Genomic DNA, 25,431 nt, shown 5'->3' with positions numbered 1-25,431 from the left:
CTTGAAGACCAATCATGGTTCATTGAGGTGGCTATGAAGTTCATAATCTCCTTTATTGCCACATATCTATATACTAGTGGAGCTATAAAAATGAAATATCATGCAACAAATGATGAAAACAGTCCCAGTAACATTAGCCAGCCAGTGTTGACACAGCTGCTGCTCTATTTAGATGCACTTGTAATCAAACTTTGGCAATTAAGATCACAGCAAAACAAGTGAAAAACTTTTTTTCAGAAACTATACAAGTAGAAAGCATTTCTTAGGATAATATTTGCACATTTAATACAACTTTTATGCACTGAAATTAGAAATGCAAAGTAGAATGCGGCTGTTGTATGCCACTGCACAAAATCCTGATAAGAAGGCTTAATGACGCTAAATAGTGTCTTCAGGAATAGGCAAACAGGCAGTGTTTTTTTTTTCTCGTCTATCTCCGCCTCACATGCAGGAAGTGTGTGTCAAGAGAATAACGATAAGGTTTGATTGCTTAAAGAAAGTACAGACTATTTGTGTGTGTGTGGGGGGGGGGGGGGACTTTTGGTACATTTTAATACAGACAAAAATGTGCCAGATATAAAAGCAGTGAATGGATGCAAAGATCCACATCCTGGAGGGGCAAAAGAGAGGCAGGGCAGAAGGGAGAAAGAGAGAGAGAGGGAGGGAGGGAGGTAGGATGTCAAGACTTCTCTTGAAGCGCATCCGACATTTCTTGTGAGGGGAGAGGAGGCACAAGATCTTCGTCAGTGGTGAGGAGAAGTGTTTGGGTGCTGCAGACCCCTCCTCTCCTCTGTTTGGGTCAAGCACCACAAAATGAAGAGCCAAATCACCAACGCTCTTTCTGACTTCTTCTTCGAGTACGAGACCCCACGGCAGGTGCTGGTGAGGAATAGGAGAGTAGGGGTGGTGTGTCGTCTCATCCAGCTGGGGGTCTTGGCTTACATCATCGGGTAAGACTCTTGACTATACAACTTTGTTTTGTTTAGTAAGACTGAGGGGCCTTCTGAATTTCGACACCTTGCTCATTATAGTCCTCGTAGACATCTCAGATATGTAAAGTGTCTGAAGCTAAAGGACCATGTGAGTCGTGTTGTTAGTTCTTCTTTGAGATGAGACAAACATACAAGATGAGTAACGCACTGACCTGCTTGTGAACTGAACTCGCTTCCCCTTTCTGCGTAGCGTCCTGTACTTTTGCGCTATGCTTACTGTCTGCTGTATGCACACTGGCTCCGTTTTGCTCCTCTTATTTATTGTGTTATCTGTTTATTTATTATTTATTCATCCCTCATCGAGGTCAGCTTTCTTCTGGCCCACTTGACAGGACTGCATGTCCATTCATGTTAAATTGTTTGGGTTATGTGTGTGTGTGTGTGTGTGTGTGTTGCACCTTTTCGCTGGAATTATATTTGATGAACAGGCTGGGACATATACTAGCAAAGATAACAATGAACTGCAGCCCGATTCTCTGCCAATCAGTACAGAGCAGTGTTTTGACCTGCCTGCAGTTCTTCAATTTGGATTTGGTGAAGGGATATATTTGATCTGTTGTATTCATTACCTTTTTTTACAAGATTGGTTTTTACTTTTGTCCAAAATTATTCTAAAAATATCTTATTTTAGGGCACGTCATCCGTGGACAAAGCCATAAGTAAATTAATGGCCTCAAAGAAAAACTAATTAATTCCTGGATTGTCACATTTGAATGAATAAAAAAGTCATTATTTCAGCTGTTGGAGAATTCTTTGAAAACAATGACGGGTAATCGCAGCAGCGCAGCACGCCGAGAGAGAAAAAAGCCCTCAGCACACATCAAGAGACCGGGAGCAGATAAACATCTCAATTCCACTAGTGGACTGGCATTTTTCAAGCTTTTCCAAGCATTGGGACATTCGAAGAAGTGAAATGACATTATGCAACGCTGATGAATCACTTGTGAGGCGTGCCGCTGCCATAGCCAGATAGCAACGTTGCAAGTCAACATCACACATGTCCTTACTTGTGAGGATAGATGTTTGGCAAGGGTGGAGCTGAAGTCTCAGGTGATGACCGACTATCCCGTACAGGTGGGTGTTCATCTACGAGAAAGGCTACCAGTCCACAGACACGGCCGTCAGCTCCGTCTTCACCAAAATGAAAGGAGTGGGCTACACCAACGTGAGCGGGGTGGAGAAACTCTGGGATGTTGCCGAATATGTCTTCCCACCGCAGGTTGGTCACTGTTGAGACACATCCAATGTTAAGAATCAAATTAGGTCTCGAGTCAACTTTATTTTTAAGTCATTCAGTGCCATTGACGGTTATAGACGTCAAAGATGTTAACTGGGTTGGCAGTGAATGAGTTCATTAGGGAAATCAAATTGTGATGGTTTATAAAAAAAGATTAAAAAATTAAAGTGACCTGATGCAGACTAAGTTTATAATGGCTTTTTATCACATCAATGTAGGCTTGACTTGATGACAAGGACATGAGCAGATGAGCACAGATTCAGTTTCACATCAAGGTGTCTTTTATGATGTCTACATAAAACATCTCTTCCCATAAAACACAGAGCAAACAGTCAATGAAAAGACCACAGTCTTTGTTTATCTAAAGGTGTTGGGGTGTGGACCCTTTTGCAATTTAGAAGAGGCTTATGTAAAACAGCCATTTTGTTTGGAGTAGGCCGACATCTGTGCATTTATGTTATATGCAATAACCATGAAAAAATAAACCTTACAATAAAGACAGCTGAGAAGAGAAGAGGCTGTTTATAAAGAACTCGTGTAAGAAGCTTGGAGTGACTGATCAGCCATTTTTCAGTTATCTCTCAAACCAATTAGAAGTGAAGCTCTCAACAGCTCATGGCAAAGTCATCCATCATGCACCGTCTTCAACAGATAAAACATTCTGTGCAAAAATGGGATTTTTTGAATTTGACCTCACTGTCCCCACCTGAAGGCTGAGCTGTGCGAGTTTTGCAGCCTTTTGATAAATTCCCCCAAAGGTGCTTGATTTTTAGACTAGAAAGCTACTTTTAAATAACTTAAAAACTCAGGATTTTTTTTATTATTATTAAATATTTGTCTTCTCATTTTAAACCACAGGGAGATTCCTCATTTGTGGTGATGACTAACTACATCATAACTGAAGGACAAAAGATGGGAACGTGCCCTGAGGTATGTCATTCCTTCACCCCCTCCGAGGGGATTATGACAAGAAACCAAAGTAGGGGACGACAACTCCTTTTGGCTCCTTTTTAAAAAAGCTAACATCATTTCCTTATTTCCAACAGCTCCCAGGGAAGAGCAACTGTAGCTCAGACGCCGACTGCAAAAAAGGGAGTTTCAAACGTACGGGACACGGTAAATCCTGACAGCCTGTGACTAAAGCAAGATCACCGCAGGCTTTTCTTCTCCTATTTGATTTAGTCTCAGACTTCTTTCCCTCCTCAAACACCTCAAAGCCAGGATGATACTGACAGGACGGATGAGATAAAGAGTTTGACAGCCTTGTGTTTGCAAAATGGGCTTTGGCTAGAAGATGGCATGCAAAAACGACTCATCATTGGCAAACATTTGTGGCCTCAATTTAGCGCTTGCCAAGTGACATTGCTTGTCTTGCTTCTCATCCAAGCATGCTTTTAATTCCCGCCTTAAGCAAATACACACAAACTGTCTTCCACATGATCGAGATATTGAGGCACAAAAAACAATAAATATGAGCGTCGTCACCAAGGTTTGTGGCGAGTGACCATAAGACTTCCGGAAAATCCTCATCCAAAGCACGACAAATCACAAAAGGGTGCGATAAGGGAAATAGCAAATTCACCCTCTTCACAGTTTGCTAGCTGCCGTTGATGCTAATTAAAGATAAGACGATTGGAAGCAAAAAATGTTTGTGTTTCCACCCCCAGCAGCCCCTCGATCAAAATAAAATGTGCCTGCTTAGTGCTGGACTAATGATGGATTTTTTTTTTTCTTTCAAGGTCGTACGACTGGCGTGTGTGATAACACCACAAAGACTTGTGAAGTTCTGGCTTGGTGCCCTGTTGAGAATGATCACAACATACCAGAGTAAGTCCAAACCCTGAATTGTTACATTTCTTCAGACTGGTTAAAAGAAATTACATTTCTCCAATTCCTTGTTCACCTCCAGCCCTCCCTTGTTGATGTCTGCGGAGAACTTCACACTGTTCATCAAGAACACTGTAACATTCCCCATTTTTGGTGTGACAAGGTATGATCAAAACGTGATGATGCAATGAAGGATTTTGCAGAACAAGCAAAAAAGATTGAAAAGAACTAATATAGGTTACCTGCCAAAATAAATCAAACCACGGTGGACTCCATAATCAATTATGTTTTTTAAATACCGACCAAATGCTATTGTGCGCCATAAAATATAGTATGATCAATAGATGGCTTAGCTTATTTTGTTTAACTGCAGGCAAAAGTTCTTTTCAATAAGCACAGTGCAGTGTCAGATCATATAAACACGATAATATAAACAAAGCTCAATTTTGTTTGACACTTACCGTCACAAATTGCTTTTCATGGTTTTGGAGCAGAGAGTCAACACTGAGGAATAGTAATGACAAAGAATAAGGAAAATGAGGAGCATGAAGCAATCAAAAAACAAAACTAATTATACAAAATTGAGAAATATTCAGGGAAAAGAACAGTGCTAAAATTGATGGCTTGACTTCTAATGTAACATTTAGAATAAAATTCCCAAATATTGTTGTTGTGTTTACAGGAGTAACCTAGTAGAGGGTATTGATGGGACATATATCAGCAAATGTCTCTACCACAAAACGGACTCACCACTGTGTCCCATATTAAGACTGGGAGACATAGTCAAGGAATCTGGCTTTCAATTCCAAAACATTGCCAAAGTGGTAAGTTTGACAAAAGCCACACAAATAGTTCTGTGACAATAAAAGCAGCAAACATTTGTGTTGCTCCTTTGAAAGGGAGGGGCCATTGGCATTGTGATTGACTGGACGTGCAACTTTGATGTGGATGTCAAACACTGTCGACCTGTATACAGCTTCCACGGACTATATGGAAACCCTGAAGAGAAAGACGTGGCCAAAGCATCAGTTGGCTACAACTTTAGGTGTGCACACATAATTCTTTACATTACCGATCATTTAAGTTGGTCATAGAATAGTAAATGTGAGGATGGATATAACGTTGTCATTTCCGTAACTCTTTCAGGTATGCAAAACATTATATGGAGGGCAAGGAACAAACAAGAACCCTATTAAAGGTTTTTGGAATTAGGTTAGATATCATTGTGCAATCAATGGTAAGTCATTTACTTAAATAGGGACACTGACAAATTAATTGGGGGGGGGGGTGAATGATTTACTGAGATTACTGAGGAAAAAAAGTGTTAGGTGTCTATATCTATATCAGACTGATGGCGCTAAGCTAAAAAAACTACTCTTTTTTTTTTCTTTTTTTTAAATTGTGCAGGTAAATTATTTTCTTAAATGTGAAACTCTTTTACTGTGTTAACAGGGCAGAAAATTTGATATCATCCCAACGTTGACAGCAATTGGCTCCGGGGTGGGCATCTTTGGAGTGGTACGTTGGTGTTCACTCTAATTTATCTGACCTGAAATGAAAAGATATCTCAATAATTGTATTATAATTTCTTTTCAGGCTACTATCGTCTGTGACTTGGTGTTGCTGTATTTGCTCCCCAAAAGAGAATTTTATAAGAACATGAAATTCAAGTACACAGACACACATGAACAGGTAAGCCACCTGTGCTGTTAACAGTGAACTTGTTAGTTTGACCGCAAGATGGCAGCAAAGATACAGAAAAGAGAACAGTCCACTTGGAAAGAAGCAACACAGTGAGGTGTTAACATTGATATGACAGATCATCCATTTGCTTCACTGCAACACTACAGTCGTAAATCTTATCCCATAAGAAAATTTGTATCATGCTAACATACCCATCATGAGTTGACTTCATAACGGATTATGTCTTCTGCTTCTGTGATGCAGGACCAAGATTCAGAAGCAGGCAGTACAGAGACAGATGAATCCAAAGTAAGGAATTATTTTTTTTCTTTTCATTCAAGGGCCTTCCATATCTGAAAACTGCAAATATTTTGAATATTAATATAACTAAAGTCAACCACGGTTGAGACAGTGATTGAGATGTTGCTCTTCACCAGGGACAGCGGCAACATAAAGGAACGTGAACAAGGCGTAAATTTTACAAGTGGCTGCGATGCATTATGCAATGCAGCGGAACCTGCAAAAAGAAGTCTACACGCCTGAATGGACTGAAAAGGACACTTCCTCATCTACCTGACTGAGCATCATCAGCTGGCGAGGAAAAATCATCCCTGCGTGACCCTCATAAAATTCCCATATACATTGATACCAGAATGGCACTTGGCAATAAAGCAAAACCTTTGGAATGTGTTTCAATTTTATTGTCTCTTAAATCAAGGTGTACAAAAGGCATGCAAAAATAGCTTTGTTTGCATATATACTGTATAAAGTACATATTTACAATGTGACTGCTGCATGCAGTGCTTAACAAATTGGACCACCAAAATGATAATTCAGCTTTGTGTAATGCAGTAGGAACACAAATATATGCTTGATGCTAAAATAATTGTCATTGTTGAATTTTCAAATTTACCCCTTCCCCCCAAAAAATAAGCACATTTTATTCTAGATTTTCTGGGGGACAATTATTTTAGTGGTGGAATGGTATGATTGATTAAATTTAGATCTAATAAATTCCAAGTCCTTGTTCAAAATGGTAAAAACAAACCATGTAAAAAGCCTTGATGGTGGTCGAACAAATGTGTTAAGCGCTGTACATGCAGTAATGTACAAAACGACACAACACAGACCTTCCACGTGGAATAATAGGACAGTCAAATACACAGCAGCAAGCTCATATTCCTACATTTTTAGTTGACCCCCGAAACACTTTCAATACAGCATCCATTTATTTCTTTTCTCCTTTGAACGCACTGTTTTCGTACTTTGAATACATTAACTATGTACATAAGATGCCGCTGGGTACAAATGCTCAACAACATGCATTCCCGCAAGTATTAAATTCTTTATCAAGGACTCACAGAAAAGCAAACATGCAGGTTATTTATTTATCTCAGACCTGCAGAATACCACAAAGGCTTCTTCTAATATATCCTGACTCAAGAAGTTTACTGACAAATTAAAAAATTTAAAAAATCATCACTTATGCACATCAGCGCCTCAGTAGTTTGTGACACATTTATTAGCTAATTTTACAGTTGAAAACTTTGAAATATTCACATAAAATATATTCAAAGCAAATAAGCAGCAACGAGTAAAGCATCTTTTTTAAAGGGGGGATCCACGCTCTTCCATGTCAAAATATGTAAATGGAGTCATGTAAAGTGCAAGCAGAGTGATGAGCAGCCTGAGTGTTTGGACAAAAGACGCGCTAGCACACAACAATTCAACACATATTTACATTGAATGTTTTGCATACAAAATAGGCTTGATCATTTCAAAAGAATTGTAAAAGTCCTTCTTTGAGGGATCCCCTCATCGCTAAGATACAGCCACATTTTTCAGAATCGCACATTAAGATATGAGTCTGCCTTGAAGCAATAGCGGTCCGGCTGTGAGCAGTATTTATGATTCTGTGAACTGAATAAATATGTAAACCACTTTCCTATGTCCGTTCTATTCTAGCATCGCTCCCTTGTTTACTTTTACTGGAGGAGTGACAAAAGCGGTCCCCGTTTCTAATCTTCCGGCGACCTTGAGTGCCTTGAAAGGCGCCTTATAAATAAAATGTATTATTATTATTAATCAGGCAAGCTGGAGTGCAAATCTATGACTATTCGGGACTTTGAAATGCACCTCGTCAATGGAACTCTCTTTTGCTAGTAGCAGCCGATGACAACATTGGAAATAATTCCAGTTAAATTCCACGCAAGGGAAAAATAGAAAAACCAGAATAAAATTTGAAGAAACAAAAAAAAATCTCACTGCCAATCCTCATATGAGATTTAAGGGACGAGTTGGAATTTGGCGACATATGGGCTTCTGACCTCAAACACTTACTCCAGATGATTTCCATTCAAGCATTAAAATGCAAACGAGGTACTCTGCATAAATCGTGGGAATTCCTAAATGACATATTTTTGTCAAAGTCTCCACTTGAGCCTGATTATTTCATTCCAAATCAGTGGAGGTGAAAGATAGCAAAATCATGCTAAGTTCTTATAAATGTCCACATACTAAATCTGAAGTATGGAATAGTTATTATAAAATGAAATGAAGCTCTGCTTTCAAAAGCGGGTTGTCGCAAGAAACTTCGAGCGTCAGAGCAACGAAGGCAATAAATGAGTAAACCGTTGTGGAAACCTCTAGACATCTACATAATAAAATAAGCCATCGTTGGTTAAAAATGAAAAGTCCTGTCGTCATTCCCTCAAAGACACACGGTCCAAAATATAAAAAGGAAAATTGGTCAAACTGTAATCATAAAAAAAGAAAGTGTCTCTCTCTCTGAAGCCAACAAGTGCAAATAAAAGCAAGTCTCGGTATAAAAAGCAAAATATAGAAGTTCCGTGCCTGCTGCGTAGAAGACAAAGTGACAAGCGCACAGTGCTTGAAGCAAAGGGGGGGAAAAAAAAAAAAGAAGAAAATTCAAGAGGAGGTTTCATCTTCATGCAAGTCCTCCAGCTCTCCTTCTCTGGGTCCATCACCAGTGCTGCTCTTTCTGGAAGAAATAAAAATGACTTTCATCATCCAGGCATCTCCAGCAGGAACAAGGCAAGGATGAGCATTTAAATACACAAGGACGACATTTGGCACTATTAAATGGCAGCAGCGAGATGACAAAGAAAGTCAGAGGTGGGAAGGGAGCAGCTGATTGGCCTCGAGAACGAGACGAGCAGAGGCTGGTGGTGCAGCGGATGTTGGACAGATTACATTCACCGGCCACAACATTAGGTACACCTGCATGAGCTCAATACAAAAGCAGTGGCAATATGGTTGTGTTTTTACCATTACAGAGAGGCTGAGAGACTATTCCATTTTAGTATTGATTATTCCCTCGATTAATCGGATATTTTGCATGATACAACAATTTCCCCCATTTCATCCCGTTTCCCATTTAACAGAATAAAATTGTCTGAATTTGGATTTCAATTTAAAAAGTGAAAGAGACCTTCAACACTTGGATGTTCCTATACAGCATTTCTATTTTTACGAATATTTGAATGTTTTTTTATGTCACACTGTAATATTTGTGATTGATGAGCAGGTGTACCTCATGTTGTGTGTGGTGAGTGTATATGGTACGTGTTACCTGAGTGATGGGTGCAGTTTTAAAGATGGCCGGAAAGGCCAAGAATCCCTGCAGCAAAGTGGGAGAAAAGACCAAGAGGCATTTATCAACCAAAAGCCTCAGAAGCTAAAAAAGACGGCGGATGGCTGTCTGGCTGGCTCCCTTTGTTACTGATGCTGCAGCAATAGTGGTGACTGAGCCGCTTGGCTTATAAATGGATTTTTTTTTTTTCTCCTCTCGTGTGCTTTCATTGGCTACAAAGCTTTCCGAGAAAATGGTTAGTCTTTAAAAAAAAAAAAAAAAAGCTTCTCATTGTATCTGCAAGTGCTGAGGAAAGAAAATCCACAATTAACTGGATTTTACAACACAACATAGGAATGAAAATTTTCTAATAAATTATATAATCACTTGTGAAATTTAGAATCTGAGTCATATGTAAAAATTGCTATTCTATCATAGCTTCTTTATCACCGATGTCTGACACCAACACACAAAGAACCCTTACAAAAGCGGTAAAGCTCCCCTGCATACAAATATAAGATGAATTATGGCGCTATGGTGACAAGACAAAGCAGCAGCTCCAGCTGCGGCTCGGCTCACCTAACAGAAAAGAATAGAAAGAAGAGACAGGAGGGAAGTAGCGGCGAGAGGCCCGACTGCCAGTAACCTTATCTGGTTGACAAACGTTGCTCACAAAAACAGCTAATGTCCGGACTCACATGAGCAAACTTCCGGGTGCAGACATGGACCTCTCCTCCCTCCGACTGGGACATTCAAACGGATTACTGAAGGAGCGTTTCCTCAACATGGCTTTCACCAAGATCTGAAATTCACAATAGCTTTTGGTTTGATGAATGTAGCATGTGTGTTTTGCAAATGGATGATCATCTAGTTACTTACCACAGCGGAGAGACTGGGGACAAACTTGACCGAGTTCTTAATGTCTTCTTCTGTCACCTCCACCACAGAGCAGTGCTCCTCCTCTAAAGGCAGGGGGTCGCTACCACCCTGAGTCACCCACTGGTCCATCTAAACACACAAATCAAACGCAAAGTGTGCAAATCTGGACACAGTGTTTGCTTTCTCTCCGCGTTACCTTGATCTCAGCGATGGTGATCCGAGTGTCTGGGTTCTTGTCCAACATCCGCAAGATCAAAGTCCTCAACTCTTCATTGATTTCTGGTCTGAAAGGACGTGTAAGAAGAAGCTCGATTCATCCAAGATAGGGACAACCTTGAAAGCGGAATTTCTTTTTGCTCACGGGGTTAATAAGAAGCCAATACAAAATGAATAGAAGCAACACACCAAGACTCGGCGTTGACTCTTGCTCATTGTCAGATGACCGACGCCATTCACTGTACTGAATGGCCTCTATACGATATTCCCTCCGCATTAGAGCGAGAGGAAGAAAAAAAAAATCTCCAACGGTACATCTTGAACATCTCATAAAACTAGAGACAGACCTGGAGTTGGTCACCAACGTACAAATAAAATGATAATAAAAATACATCTCTGACAGCATCAGTCAGAACTGAGTATTAATATTTATTGATTTATATTCATAAAATTTCATGTCTAGCTATGCAGACAAAAGAAACACGTTCCGAACACAGCTACATCAGTTCTGAGAGGGTGTGCACACTTTTGCAACCTGATCATTTCATACAAAATAACCAGAGCTGTACAGGTTGGGACAAGTTTTGGAATTATACGTTGGTCTCAAGGTGATAGCACAGATAAGTGTCATTTGAGCAAGTGAGGTGTACATAAAATGATAATAAAAATACATCTCTGACAGAATCAGTCAGAACTGAGTATTATTATTTATTGATTTATATTTATACAATTCTATATCTAGCTATGCAGACAAAAAAAATAAACATGTTCCGAACACAGCTACATCAGTTCTGAGAGGGTGTGCACACTTTTGCAACCTGATCATTTCATACAAAATAACCAGAGCTGTACAGGTTGGGACAGGTTTTGAAATTATACCTTGGTCTCAAGGTGATAGCCTAAATAAGTGTCATTTGAGCAAGTGAGGTGTAAATAAAAGATTGGCTTTAAATCAAGCAGAGTTGAGCACACAAGTGACAATTAGCAGCCTCGTTTTAAATGCACACTCACAAGTTCAATGCACGCTTGACTGACCACTGACTTAAATGAGTGGGACTAAATGGATGGACATAATGACTCACGGATGGTGCAAACCATTTGCTTCACAGATCGGGCCGTAGAATTTGTCCTCCGTCTTGTGCTAATCTCTCCCATGCTGATTTGAATGGATATTTTGGAAGGAGCTATTGAAAGGACAATTGGGGTCTTTCAAATTTGACTGTGTGGGAGTGACTGTGAAGTCCGTGGAATCTTATTAGACATTTTGTCTTCAAATCTTTTAACGATGAGCTCAATGAAGTATTGTCAGACATATTTGAAAGCTGCACAATGATGGAATTGTAATTCCTCGTCAAAGGATATTTGCATGGTGCTTATTTGCTGCTATGGCGAATCAATTGTGACAAATGTGACGTCTCCTTTAATTACCTTCTGTTGGTGGGTGGGGGGGTGGGGGGGGGAGCGACTTCATCACTTTGCCCCTTTTACTATCTCTCGCTTGCACCGGCAAAAGAGAAGAAAGCTTTGTGTATTACCTATCTGTTTGCCTTTTCACTGCTTGTTTTGATCACATGAAGGTGACATTTACTGCATGCTGGCACTGCACTGACATGTTGCTGATGCAATAAGAGGCAAATGGTGAAGATAATGAGCCAGGCTGGGAACTGACTGGAGGTGGCTGGCTAGCTGGCTGTCTCTCTTTTTAATGGAGTGGCGGTGTGAACTTACATTTCAGGGAAATCCACAGATTTGGTCCTTATCTTACTGTGCAAAGCCAATATGTACTCGTCGATAAATGGGCACTGCAGGAAGGGCATGGAAAAACACACGTTGGATTATTCTCTTGCTAGATTACAGGAAAGGTTTTAAAAAGCATTTTTCTGCCATAAATAATCGAAATCAAATGAATGAGTATGGTACTGAACATATCTAAATGTGTGGAATTGACATTCATCTAGATACAAATGATATATTTTCGTTAAAGCAAACAAATGTTGAAATGAAAACCAAACTTACCTTTCCAAAGATGAAGCAGTACAGAGTGACTCCCATAGCCCAAACATCCAGCGCCTAAAAAAAAAAAGTATGATGATACAAAAACTCGATCTGTGATAGCTACGTTATTGGACATGAGCACGTTAGCGTGGATCTAAACAGGGGAAAAAAATCATAGCAAAAATTCAGGCATGGTTGAAGCTATTTGGGAGTAACGCCCACAACGGCGCAGTGCGCCCTTTTTTTTTTTAACGCACCAATCTCTCCTCATATTTTCCCACTTTGCATTTCATTTCCAGCTAAGTGATATACTACAAATAGAAACTTCATTCAAGCCAAAATTTGTCTATGAACTTCCATCCAACTCACTTTTCCACTGAAGCTTTTGCGTTTATCTGACAACGTCTCCGGCGCCATGAATGCAGGAGTGCCAGCCGTGCTGGACAGCAAAGCATCTTTGCCCTCAAACTGGTTGCTCACTCCAAAATCCGCAATCTTCACATGGCCGTCGTCCCCCAGTAACAAATTAGAAGGCTTGATGTCTCGGTGTACAATTTTCTGGTAGTGCACTGAGGAGACAGTTTTAATGGTCTACACATCAGAAGGTCAAAATTTAATAACGATTTCAGGTATGCTTAATTTCCCTGGGTGGAATTATTTTCAAGCAGAAAGATCAATTTAATTTAACATCGAGTCCCGACTTCCTGTTTTGGTATTTTCTCACGAATACCACTTAACTAATAAATCCGGGTGGCTTCATTTAAATGCAAAGTGTTGCCTCCTTGTCTGATGAGGCGTCCTTATTAAAGAAGTTGCAAAAATCACACGTCATTAGCACCACGCTAGCAGTCATTTTAGCTCCGTACGGCTCATCAAGAAGAAAAAATGAAGTACAAACAAGAATGTATGAACACATTGAGATTGCCATCTGCATTAGTCATCAACACTTTGATTCCAACGTGTATCCACATTGAGATTTTTGAAGTATTAAATGTCAAGTGGAGTTGTTAAAGCCAGGCTTTTCAATCAGTTTCCTCTCGCTCACTCCAAAAGCCTCGAGTGCCACGTGATGGTCTTTCTAGGACTCTCTGCAGACTTATCTTGAAGACTGCAATGGCGAGACAGCATTGATTTGTAATTAGTAGCACTGAAGAAAGCCGTCTACTGCAGCAAACCAGGGAAAAGCATCTAAAAAAAAACATGCTGTTGACAAAGCCCCAAAAGAAAAACTCCGTGAGAGATACTTACGGTACTCAATACCAAGTATGACGTCTCGGAAGTATAACCTTGCCTGCTCCTCTGACAACGGATTGTCTGTGGGTACTTCCATCACTGGCCTGTAAATATTTCACAGATTAAATAGCACTTGAAATTGAAAGATTACATGTCCAGACAATCCTCGGAAATAAATACATTTGAATAATATTGTGCTCCAAATTGCAAATCTTCTCAAGTGTGTGCACGCATGTTATGTTTAAGCACATTTCCCTCCCAGCCTTATGTAATAACAAGCCGTCGTCTCATTTCATTTCATCCCATTTTTAGCATTATGGGGGAGGCAAGCTAGCATGTTTAGCTGCTAATAAGCATCAATTTATTACAAATCCCTTTGAAGCCACAAAAGGCGCCAAGACCGGCACGGTGCCGGCCCGAAGCCCGGCGCGAGAACACTCAGAAGGCTCAGGCTGAGGGCGGATAGATGGATGAAAGGAGGGAGGGAGCGACCAAATGAGGAAGAGGCTTCAAATATTAACACGATGCACTCACCCTTTGGGCATCAGCTCGAATACTGTCAGGGAAAAAAAAGAGAATGGACGATTAAATATCAGGATTTGATGTTGGGCCACGGTGCAGCCAATTGATTGCAAAAAAAGAGAACACTCCATTGGGTCACATTAAGCAGTGCTGATGAGGCTTAGTTAGTCCACGAGGTGGAAGGCACAAACTGAACCCTCGTTACTAAAATAAAGCAGGAAGAAAGAAAAGGTGCAGATAGATACCCATGTGAAGATTATCCTCCGAAGGATCATCCAGCACCTGTTACGCCAACAGAAACAATCATTGAAAAAAAATTTTTTTCTCACAACAGCTGTCATTTTAAACCCAACCGTTTCAACTATTTGACCTTTGCTGTCGACGCATATTAAGGCAGCTTAGTTGGGCAGAGGAGCTTTCGTTTTAAAAATGTCATGGCCGTAATAGCTTGCCGATCCTCCGCTTGATAAACAGAGATGTCGTCACCGTGCGTGGCCACTCGCTAAAACATCTTTGTGGGTCCAAATGATGGACGGCAGGGAAGATAAACACGATGATATCTATTGGAAATTTTCTCTGTGAGGTCGGTGACCTTTTCACACATCAATGTTATGTTATTCCGTTATGTGTGATTTAAAAAGAGTCATTTAAGTTATAGACGTGTCGAAAAGGAAGATTTGTGATTGAAAAGAAAGTGTCGACTCTATGACTCAGCATGAATGATATCCCTCGGCGTCCCAGCCGTCCGTGACAAATGGACACGTCGCATTGGTTGCTTTTAATCTGTTCTGCACTGCGTGGGCTTCAATATTCAAAAAAAGAGAAATGCTGGACTGGAATGAAGAAATTGGGGTCTAAAAGGATTTGGTAAATGCAAAAGTCAAATGGAAAATGAAACACTCCTAAGTTTAGAATGAAAATATTTGAGTTTGATCAAAACCTTAATGAGACCGATTGGGAGTGCCTGGATTATAATACAGCGGACCATCGGAAAAAGAATTACACCCCCACAGTAAAAATTTGATCCAAGCGAAGGAGAATTTCTCCCTTGTCGCGTGTTCAGCCGCCACAAACAGTATATTAGATTTGATCACTTTTATTAAATCGTGCATGACGGTCAAGTAATAAGTGCAGAGAGCGGAAGTGGGCAAACATTTTGGAGGGAGGGTGGCTGGTTATTTTCAGAAGCTTCTAGGCTTAAAATCGACCTGGATAAAAAGTCCGAAACTCACCTCCACTAGTTTAACAATGTTGACATGATCGAGCTTTTTCAGGATAGCGATCTCTTGGTAGACCCTTTCTAGTGGTCCCAAGAATTTGGGCTGCTCTCCTTGAACTGCCTTGGGTCCTCTTGGAGGTGGACGACCTACAGAATCCCAAACATTTACAAATTGATCTCTCCTCAATATATTGACATAAAGAATAATAACTTTTGACATTTTCTAGCCATTAAAAAGCTTCATGAAAATGATTGGATCTTTTCTACAAGGCTGTCTAATGCGATAATTCAGTCTCAATGGACCTTGACTTACGTGGAAAACCACACTGCTTCATTAACTTCTTCTTGGACACCACTTTCATGGCCTACAAAGCAAAAAAAGCAAGCAAGATTTAAGAGGGGAGTTTCAAAAAAAGTGCGGCCATCCATCAATCAAATGCACGTCAATTTGCACGCCTGCACTGTACATGTGATTAAATCATGTGTAACTCAAGCTGCAGATAGAAAAGCTCAAATCAAATTCGAATGACCAATAAATATAATGTGTCTTAATTCATCTGCTCCGCTCTTGATTCCTGTCAGTGTTCTTTCGGATTATACTCAAATGTCAGCGGAGACAATCTGTTCCAAGAGGCCGCCATCTTTTCTGTCACAGTCAACAATCAGTGTCACGAGTGAATACTTCAAAAGATGAAAATGTGGATGTTTTAGAAAAAAAAATGCAATTCTAAGAGTGATGGCAATGTGCGCTTCTCTTTGTTTCGACGAGTTCGTGGATGACCGAATGCTGCACAATGCATCTTTTTATTTTTTTCCAGGATTAGACTCATGGGTAGGTGTTCAGGTTTGGTGGTGGGCGTAAAAAGCACAAGCGGGTATGCGATGTCTGCGTAATCGCGCCACATGAAGGAAAGAAAACCTCAAAGAGTGTTTTCGAAATATGTTTTGGAGACAGAAAATACAAAACTTGTACATTCTGTATTTGGAATAACTGCGATGAAAACAAATTTATCATTATGACGAAATGTTGAAACATCTGCTTGATGCATTTTGTCAATAAATATGTGCATATACTGCAAGTAGCACTGAAAGCGGTGGAAAGTCACTGAAATGGAAGAAAAGGGAAAAAAAAAAAAAAAACTCAATGGCACAGGGGAATTTTCTGGAGCTCCTTCTGTCTACACAACAGAGGCAGAAGAATTAAAGAGTCTTCAACAGAGTAAATACATTTGCTGACTTACATAATGTTTGTCATCATCCTCGTTGTATGCGAGTTTCACCACACCATAGGAACCCTGCAAAACCGGAAAGATCATCCAAAACATTTTGGCAAATAATCCTTATATTACCTAACTTACCTTTCCAATTTCACTCTTCAACTTATATTGGTTCAACTGGATACAATCCTGTGAGGGAGGGGCAGAAATTCAGAGAAAAGAAACACAATTATGAACAATGCCGTAAAAAAAACAGCAGCAAGGTGTTAGTGCTCATTTGTGACGCAGCAAATGTTGCAGTCAATACTTTGCTGCTTTTACTTTCTACAAGTCCATTAGAGTGCTCCTGCTTTGGCTGCTTTGCACTTCCATAGCAACCACCGCCACTACAAATCAGTGTCAGACAGCCAGCCACGAGAGGAGAGCAAACGACCGCCCGGTCAGAGGCTTTGGATCGCATAGGGAACACACACACACACACACACACCAAAGTCAGTGAGTGCTCAAATTGTAGGATCAGGAGATGGATCCATAGTGAAAATGGATGGGGCACATCTCTGATGAGAGTTGGTAGGTGGCAGCGGCGGCTTGAGCCAGAGCAACGCCTGAGGCTCATGTTCCCAGGTTGAGAAGAACATTTTGTCGATGGTGCAAAACAGACAAGAATAGCATGACAAAAAAAAATACAACAGCGGCTCATGTTGCAAGGCCACCAGGTTTAGTGTTGCTGGAAGAAAAAAAATACTATTATAAAGCAGGTTATATAATGTGTGTTGCTTGCGGGGCTAAATACAATAAAATAAATCACAGCTGGGACTAGGATTTTGGGTTGGAGGTTGCTGACTGTGATGGTGTAATGGAGTGTGGGCAGGGTTGAGAACAAAGAAGAGCTTGGTCTGGTCAAGCACATTAAGAGGCCAAACTCTGGCTTGCTTTCATTCGGCCGTATTAGGGAAAGTTTGAAAACATAACACCAGTGGTTCTATTTGATAAGGCCTTATTATAAAAGCTATATTTAATTTAATTTACTTTAATTTACTTTAATTTAATTTAATTTAATTTAATTTAATTTAATTTAATTTAATTTAATTTAATTTAATTTAATTTAATTTAATTTAATTTAATTTAATTATAAAAATATATATGTCCGAATTTGACTGCATTGAGTCAAGTACCAAAAGAAAAACTTGGATCCTCACCTGAGAGTCTGATATGGACACGCGTTTGGACTCCACTGTGGGCCTTCGAGCCACCCGGGGGGAGATCTGTGTGTAACCCCCTCCAGAGGAGAGGTAAGTACCTCTCTCCTGGAGAGACAACTTCCTCCCGCTCAACTGAGGACGTGAAGCCTGAGTCCTTTTGGCCTGATCCCTATCCAGCTGATCGCATCCATTTCTCACAGAACCACCCACATCTTCCGTGGACATGGCGGCCAGGATGTCCGTGAGACTGCTGCTTTTTCCCTCAGAACTGGACTCCAGCCTTTGGACGCCAGACTCGCTGCTCGTCGCCATGGCGGGAGTAGAGGTGGGCTCGGTGCTGGCGGCAATTGAAAGGCTGAGCCTCCACCAGCATCAATGAGAAGTGGAGCAGCTGGCGTTTGCGAGAGCTGGAAACAAAAAAGAAAAAGGATTTGTCACATTACTTACAAGACACTCTAGTCAACATTGTTTTATAAAAATATGCAGTGGTGTTGTGTTCATCTTATGGACGTCAAGATAATAATAATAATAATAACGTATTTTCTGGACTATAAGGCGCACCTTCAATGAATGGCCCATTTGAAAACTTTGTCCTTATATAAGGCGCACCTGACTATAAGGCACACCAATAATGCATCATGTCAGATTTTTAATCCAAATCATTCTCCATTTTATTCTAACTTCAGATGCAACAAATTACTTTATAATCACAAAATAATGATCCATAGTCTTTTTGATTCTTGATTCATAGTCTTCAGCGGGCCACTTATGATTGATTTCATGACACAATGCTTCGGGCCAATTTAAATTTAAGAATTTGGTCCATATATATGGCGCACCGGACTATAAGGCGCACCGCCGGCTTTTGAGATAATTTTAGGTTTTTAGGTGCGCCTTATAGTCCGGAAAATACGGTAATAATAATAATAATAATAAATTAGGGCACTACTGGGTTAGCACATCCACCTCATCCGCTTTTTTCCCCCTGGGTACTCCAGTTTCCTCCCACATCCTCAAAACATGCACAGTACTTCACAAACAACATTAAAATATCTTACTGTAATGTAAACCATAAAAATGCTGAAATTGATTCATGAAGACTAAAGCAAAGCCGTGAAAGCCACAGTCGAATATCAAGTGCTTTCAATAGCGACCATCTTTGCACATGTTTAGCTACCGGAGAGGCAATAACGGTAAAAGCTCCAGAGTGGCTTGTTGGACAAATGACTCCATTAGTGAAGCACTTTCACTCGTTCCTGGCTTTTATCAATCCGTGCCAGCATTCTATCGCATACTCATGGCAAACAATTTCCCAGGCCATAACAAAAGAAAAAAAACCATGCCATAATAATGCAGAGAGGTAATCTTCAAGGAGAGGCTTCATCAACACTTACAGTATATTGGCTTTTATTTTACTTCTTTACAAACACAAAATGTTTTTTGTCGCAAGAATTCGACCTTGAAAGCCTACACAGGTTCACTTTTATGAACAGTCTATCTTTATTTCACAGCGGGAAACGGTAAGAGCAGAGGCCTTGGGTACACGTTGGAAATGTACACTCGCTGGACACTCCATTAGGTACACCCAAATGCTTCAACAAGATCCAATCAAAGAGGAATTCTGAGAATAAGTCAGAATTCTGAGTAAAACAAAAGTCAGAATCCTATCAGCGCCTTTTTTTTTTCTTTACTGGCCCTAATCCTCTTCCGTAGCTCTTCTTGGAGAGAAAAAAAAAAAACTTTTTCCCTTGGTGTGTCGCCAATGTCCCCAATCCTAAGGGGTAGCAAGGCTCCATTTTGCTTCACCTGTCATATTTCATATTGCTCAAACAGTGGCTGTGTCACTGAGCAAAAAGAAAAGGGAAAGATACGGATGCCGTTAGCACGTTGGGGACATCAACTGGCTTCTTCTGATGGATTTAGCATTTAAACAGCTTCCGTGATTTTTCTTTAGGGGGGGATTAAATGCCCCCCCATGTCCTCAGATATTGTGCGAGCAAATAGCTGGGAGTGATTACGCTTCATCATCTTTGAGATTTTAACGTGACATTTTCTTTCTACAAACTCAGAACACAATGTCTCCAAGGCTTCTGTGGAGACTGAGGATGCATACAAATCACCTATCAACTATGCTAATGGAAAAATGAAAAATGGATTGAAGTCAAGTCAGACAAAAAAAAAAATTTTGTACAGGCTGTGTCCGAATTTCAGACCGCCTCATCATTGGTAGAATTTAAGAGAAAATTAGCAATGCCAAATAGTCTATGACACGTCACAGACGATAAATAAATAAATAGATAGATAGATAGATAAATAAATAAATAAAATAGACTTGTCACATGCCCCTCCAACTACAGAAGAAGGATGAACATGATACCTGCAATGCTTTCACTTGACATGTATTCATCTGACACAGACTATAATCCCTGGAACTCCTTAAATTAATCCACAGGATTAGCAAGCAATTGTAGCAGACACAACTCTGTAAATCTATTAAACACCTCAGTGACACACGAAGACACACCATATACTGTATCATGACACAAAAGGGGCTTCATCATTTATGAATAAATCTGCTTTAGTGGAAATTAGCTGAACGATGGCTGTCTGTAAGATTACACGGGATATATAACAGTGCAGACAGACATGCAGGATGAGCCTATTATTTCTCCTCCACAGCTTCCAACATGGTTGACCTTCCTTGGAATCCTTGATGTGGTGCTGCACTAACAAGGACAGAGCAGAGCTAGAACCCCCCTTAGCTTTTCCAACAGGCACATGATTCACCAAGAGCTTTGCATCTTTCTCGACATAATACCAACAGTTTGAAAAACACTCGTTCGACCCTCTTGTTGATCATCAGTGAGCTTTGAGGAGCTAAAGTAATCACACACAGCCCTAAGAGAGACGCTCTCAATATCACTGGAAGTCTTCCGTGATGAGACGAGAACCCTCGTGGGGATTATGATATTGCTAGCGGAAATGAGAAAGGAGCCTTCCCTTAGTGTGTAACACGGTGCCCTCTAAATCCCTCAGAACATCCCACTGATCCCTGGCTCCTCTCCTCAATAAAAATCTCCTTCGAACCGGTGACCTGATGGCCAGCACATAGTTGAACCGGTTTTGTTATCTGTTAAATGCAAGACATTTATTTTTACAATTTAGCTGCAGTAGGTGGAGCAAGAAGAGGGGGGAGGGGGGTCATCATATGATTGAGTGAGCAAATACAGGCGCCCAAGCACTAATCTGTGGTCAAATATTGGATCTTCAAATGTTAGCTTTTGGGTGAGATAACATATCATTGTTTGGGAAAGAAAAAGAAATCATGTTGATGACAACTGAAAGCGTTAAAGATGGTACTTGAAACTATTTTATGTTTGTGGATTATGGTTGGATAATGGACCTTACTCTGTGCATTTTGACACAGTTAGCGTTGGAACAGAAGGACATTCCCGAAAACTTGGTAGAGCTGAAGTGTCTGAAAGAACTCTTTAAGATTCCACTCAGCCATTTCGCCAAAACTGAGAACTCAAAACAACACCATCAGCGGCGTCAAGTTGTACTTGTTGAGTCCCATTTGAAGATGTGCTCATCATTTCCTTTCTGTAAAGTGAAGATGGACAATGTCAGAAAAGAAGAACACGTAAAATAGGAGCAGTGTCCTCTTTTTGTAAAGCAATCTTATAAAAATATTCACGTGACTGATTATGTGATGATTTGTCACCATTTTTGTCTTTTTACCTTCTCTGTTTTTCTTCCATTTTACAACTGTTTCTAAGTAACATCCAGAATTTTCATACAACCCACGTATTTGAGACAAAGATTCATCCCGGCAAGTAATAAGAATTTCATGCTACCGAAATCAATAGTCCTATCAATTCACCAGCGTGGTACAAGCTACTCTGAGAAATGTGGAGAGGCGCCACGGTTGGTCGATTCCCCCTGATTGGATTTATGAGCTAAGGTCAAAAATTAGATGGATTTCCACAAAAGGAGAGTGATGACGCCGGTGCACAATCAGCTTTACTTTCAGATGGAGAAGCATCAGAGTTCACACCATCTGGCAATGTAATTTATCTTCAAGAGAAATGAATAACAGTTCATAACAGTGTGAAATTACAACGTGAGCTGTTTTGCACTACCCCGCCATTGTTACGTATAGGTAGAGCTAATTTGCGTATTTCCACACAGATGCCCAATCATACAAGCAAAACAAATTTAAGCAAACAAAAAAAACCTTGAAACAAAGAACAGCAGCTGTGTATGCTGCAAGAGCAACAATACCAGCATCAATCAATATCTAATCTCAAAAACACAAGGTATAAAAATGTCCTTCAAATTGGTCAAAAAGAAGCTTACTGAAATTCAAATCCATGAAGGCTCTTCCCTTCTACTACTGAAAGAAAATGAAAGCCCCTTTCAAACTTCAATGACATCATTTTTCCATGGCCTGTCAACTAATAAAAAAATATGAAATGATAGAAGTTCCCATCTTGTCCCTGATAGCAGGTAATGAGAACCAAAGTGCAAAAGGGGTGAAGTGCAAGACTAGGATTTAGCTGCGGTTAACGGGAAAGATCTAAGAGTCCCTGCTGGTCATGCTTTGAATAATGAAGGCTAACATGCAGATGAGGCCCACTAATGAGCCTTGTAAATGTCTCCGTGTATCCACACGCGACAACATTGTCGCCTACTATGTAACATAATTGTGTTGATCATGTTGCGTGTGCTGAATCCAACCAAGGTTGAGCTATTTATTCAAGTTGTCATCAGAAGTACTTTTCATTTATATATTCTGCTGTGAGATTCCAGGCTGATCATTTAATTTAAGACAAAATCAACGAATAATTAATGAAGCTGTGTGTGAGATCCTGGAGGATTACTGCACTAACCTGTTGTGGTTTCCAAATAATCCTTTGGGACACTAAAGATCCATCCATTTTTATTTTTATTATTATTATTTTTTGTAATAACGCTTGTCAGTAGGGTCACGAGTGAGTCTTAGCTTTGGGTTACACTCTGGACCGGTTTATAGGAGGGCTATCATTATCGAATACTGTTATTTATTTATTTGATATTTTGTTTCATTTGTTTCATTTGTTTCATTTGTTTCATTTATTTCATTTATTACATTTATTTTATTTTGTATTTATTTTGATATGTTTAGAATCTGTTATTCCATCGATTAATCAGATGGAAATCGATTGCATTAAAGTGCATTATACTCTACCGAGGAAAGCACTAGATGGAAATCAGCATCACTTATTCATGATCAACCCAAAATTTAAAAACATTTGCAATAAAACAATCAAGTAAGCAACAGGACATGACTTTTTTTTTTTTGCCATCGAGCAAAGATGCAACTCTGACTCGCACACCAGTTGTACTTTATTTTACGACATGAATCAAAATGTGACTTGGATTAAGGACATAAAACACAAACTACAGAAAAAAACACACAAGTCACGTGTGCATGTGCACTCATTTCTGCCCGCTCTCCTTCATCTTGTAATTTCCCAGTGGAGTCGTGAGATGGTAAAATTTTGACATGGCCTCTTTTTCAGTAACTGCCTTGCACTTGTGCATGACGGCCAAAGTGAAGCAAAGTAAGGTCCAAAATCACAGCTGGTCATTTGACTCAAGAGAAAATAAAATATACACAAATAAGATGCAAAGTTGTCAAGTCAATAGGCAAACCGCCATTTTTTGTTAGTAGCCATGCAAACGCAATATGGCAGGCATCCTTTGCTCCTTATAGTACAGTCTAGTCTACATTGTGTGTATATTTACGGCCACAAATATAATGAACACTCGAGAGGAAAGCGGAGCTGCTCAGCAACGTTGTTGCTAAACACCCTCAGGCTCATTCAAATACTGGAACACGCAATTAATAATAATTATCACAAAGCAACTGGGCAGAGCTGAGAGTTAAAGTGGACATCCTGATTTGTGCTCATCTGTTCACAATAAACCATCAATGTCTGCTGAATGACAAATTGTCCCACTCCACTTTAGGCAAGCGTGTATTGTTTTGATCAAGTGGCTCCAAAATGATCACAAATATATTTCAGAATGTTTTTTTCTTTTTTGTCCCAAAGCTGATTGTGTGATGATGTCTTTCGAGACTTCATTTAGCTTGCTGCAGAACTTCACACAAGTGGAAGGAAATGCCCTATCACCCACTTCTAGTCATGTCTTTTCCAATTCCTGCTGTGAAGAAAAAGGCTTGCAACAAGAAATAACTTCGAGAAAAACAGCAGATGGAATGTTTTTTTTTTTTTTTTTTCGCTGAGCACAGGGGCACCCTGACATGTTTTGAAAGCACAGTGGTGCTGAATAAATCGGATGTCATTACTCAACCAGACTTTTGCAGGAGAATGCAAAGTACCAAGGAGATGAGCTAGGAATAGAATTCACATTCCCAAGAACGTTCGATAAAAATTGAGATTTGATTAGTTGTGCTTTTTCTTCTTTAATACTTGATGAGTCGGCTCAGTTGTTAAAAGTGGGTAAAGCAGAAACTCAACGCTGGAACAGATCAACAGCATTTCTATACATTTCAATAAGCAGTGTATCTTTGAGTTACGAACATCATCAATAAAGCAGTCAAACTCGCAAGTCAACACATCAGTGTACGTGTCAAGAAGGCTTGCGAGGCGCAGCTGTCATGTCCCAATCCACTTCCCCATTTTTTGGACCAGACAAAGAAAATTCAAAAGTTTCACTCACCCAAAGCGTCGATCCTCTTCTTGCGTTGACCCAAAGGGAGGGTGCTGTCCGGTCAGGGATGTGTCCGTCCTCTCGGCGCGCACACACAAACGCACGTCCTCCCTGGTTAGATACGAATCAGAACCTCCGGCTGCAGACCTGCGACGCGTCCCATGTTTTGACGCCCTTCTCTTTTCTTCCGGTGACACAGCGAGCCCACGCCGAACCTTCCCTCCTCCCACTGCGTTCGGATTCTGCAGAAAGCGAGCCGCCGGCTGCGGCCAGCTCCTGCACGCTGTAGCTGCAAGCCGCACGCCTGAAAAGCACTCGCCGCTTTGTCTCACTGCCTGCTGCACAGTGCACACGGGAAAGCAGAACTTTATTCACCTTGACTTAAATCCACGGGTCCTATCATCCGCCAGGTTACCTGGAGCGTCACGAGCATGCGCCATTGTGTTATATTTACAAAATACGCACGGAACTAAGCTTTCCCTTTTATGCTCTATTTACATAACATCTCATGTATTGCATGATATTTTTTTTAGTTATTTTTTTTTGCATTTATGTTAAAAGATGAGGAGATAGCGCCCCCTAGGTAGCACAAATTGACACGCCTGGAGGATTGGACCGGTAGAGCAAGTCATTTAGTGCCTGGGGCAAAAAAAACCAAACCCATAAACCACATTTAATTGTATTCATCCTGTTCAACCGTTGTGATTTATTTGCAACCATGTTACACACACCTAGAAAAGTTATGTTATTCAATACATGTTTTACAATGGAAAAGTTTCAATTGAATATTAATTTCAGGTTTTTTTTTCTAATTACAATATGGTTGACTGTTGCAAATCAATACAAATGTTAGTATTTTTAGTTGCAATGCTAACTGGTTATCTATATGGTAAAATA

General features: G+C 40.2%; 2 protein-coding genes across 4 annotated transcripts; one reads left to right on the top strand and one right to left on the bottom strand.

Moving 5' to 3' along the window:
• The first annotated feature begins 664 nt into the window (after positions 1-664).
• Positions 665-6,425, top strand: p2rx1 (purinergic receptor P2X, ligand-gated ion channel, 1). 2 transcript variants are annotated; one of them, XM_061299942.1, is made up of 13 exons: positions 665-950; positions 2,067-2,211; positions 3,088-3,159; positions 3,276-3,333; positions 3,969-4,056; positions 4,139-4,219; positions 4,739-4,880; positions 4,956-5,101; positions 5,203-5,293; positions 5,509-5,574; positions 5,653-5,748; positions 6,004-6,048; positions 6,177-6,425. In XM_061299942.1, exons 1-13 carry the CDS (start codon positions 814-816, stop codon positions 6,201-6,203), a joined length of 1,194 nt encoding a protein of 397 aa, XP_061155926.1. In that variant the 5' UTR covers positions 665-813; the 3' UTR covers positions 6,204-6,425. The 2 variants fall into 2 exon arrangements, with proteins under 2 accessions (XP_061155926.1, XP_061155925.1); XM_061299941.1 differs by having other exon boundaries at positions 3,276-3,345.
• Positions 6,419-24,892, bottom strand: camkk1a (calcium/calmodulin-dependent protein kinase kinase 1, alpha a). Of its 2 annotated transcripts, XM_061299938.1 has the most exons (17): positions 24,544-24,892; positions 17,812-18,221; positions 16,754-16,801; positions 16,637-16,690; positions 15,709-15,760; positions 15,409-15,542; positions 14,422-14,458; positions 14,189-14,210; positions 13,670-13,758; positions 12,791-12,990; positions 12,443-12,496; positions 12,155-12,228; positions 10,407-10,494; positions 10,211-10,339; positions 10,030-10,133; positions 9,332-9,379; positions 6,419-8,740 (listed from the first exon to the last, which is right to left on the bottom strand). In XM_061299938.1, exons 2-17 carry the CDS (start codon positions 18,124-18,126, stop codon positions 8,668-8,670), a joined length of 1,521 nt encoding a protein of 506 aa, XP_061155922.1. In that variant the 5' UTR covers positions 18,127-18,221; positions 24,544-24,892; the 3' UTR covers positions 6,419-8,667. The 2 variants fall into 2 exon arrangements, with proteins under 2 accessions (XP_061155922.1, XP_061155924.1); XM_061299940.1 differs by lacking the exon at positions 9,332-9,379 and having other exon boundaries at positions 24,544-24,890.
• Between the last annotated feature and the right edge of the window lie 539 nt (positions 24,893-25,431).

This window comes from Syngnathus typhle, linkage group LG15, assembly GCF_033458585.1.
Source record: "Syngnathus typhle isolate RoL2023-S1 ecotype Sweden linkage group LG15, RoL_Styp_1.0, whole genome shotgun sequence".
NCBI lineage: Eukaryota > Metazoa > Chordata > Actinopteri > Syngnathiformes > Syngnathidae > Syngnathus > Syngnathus typhle.
This window is presented reverse-complemented; position numbering and strand designations above follow the sequence as displayed.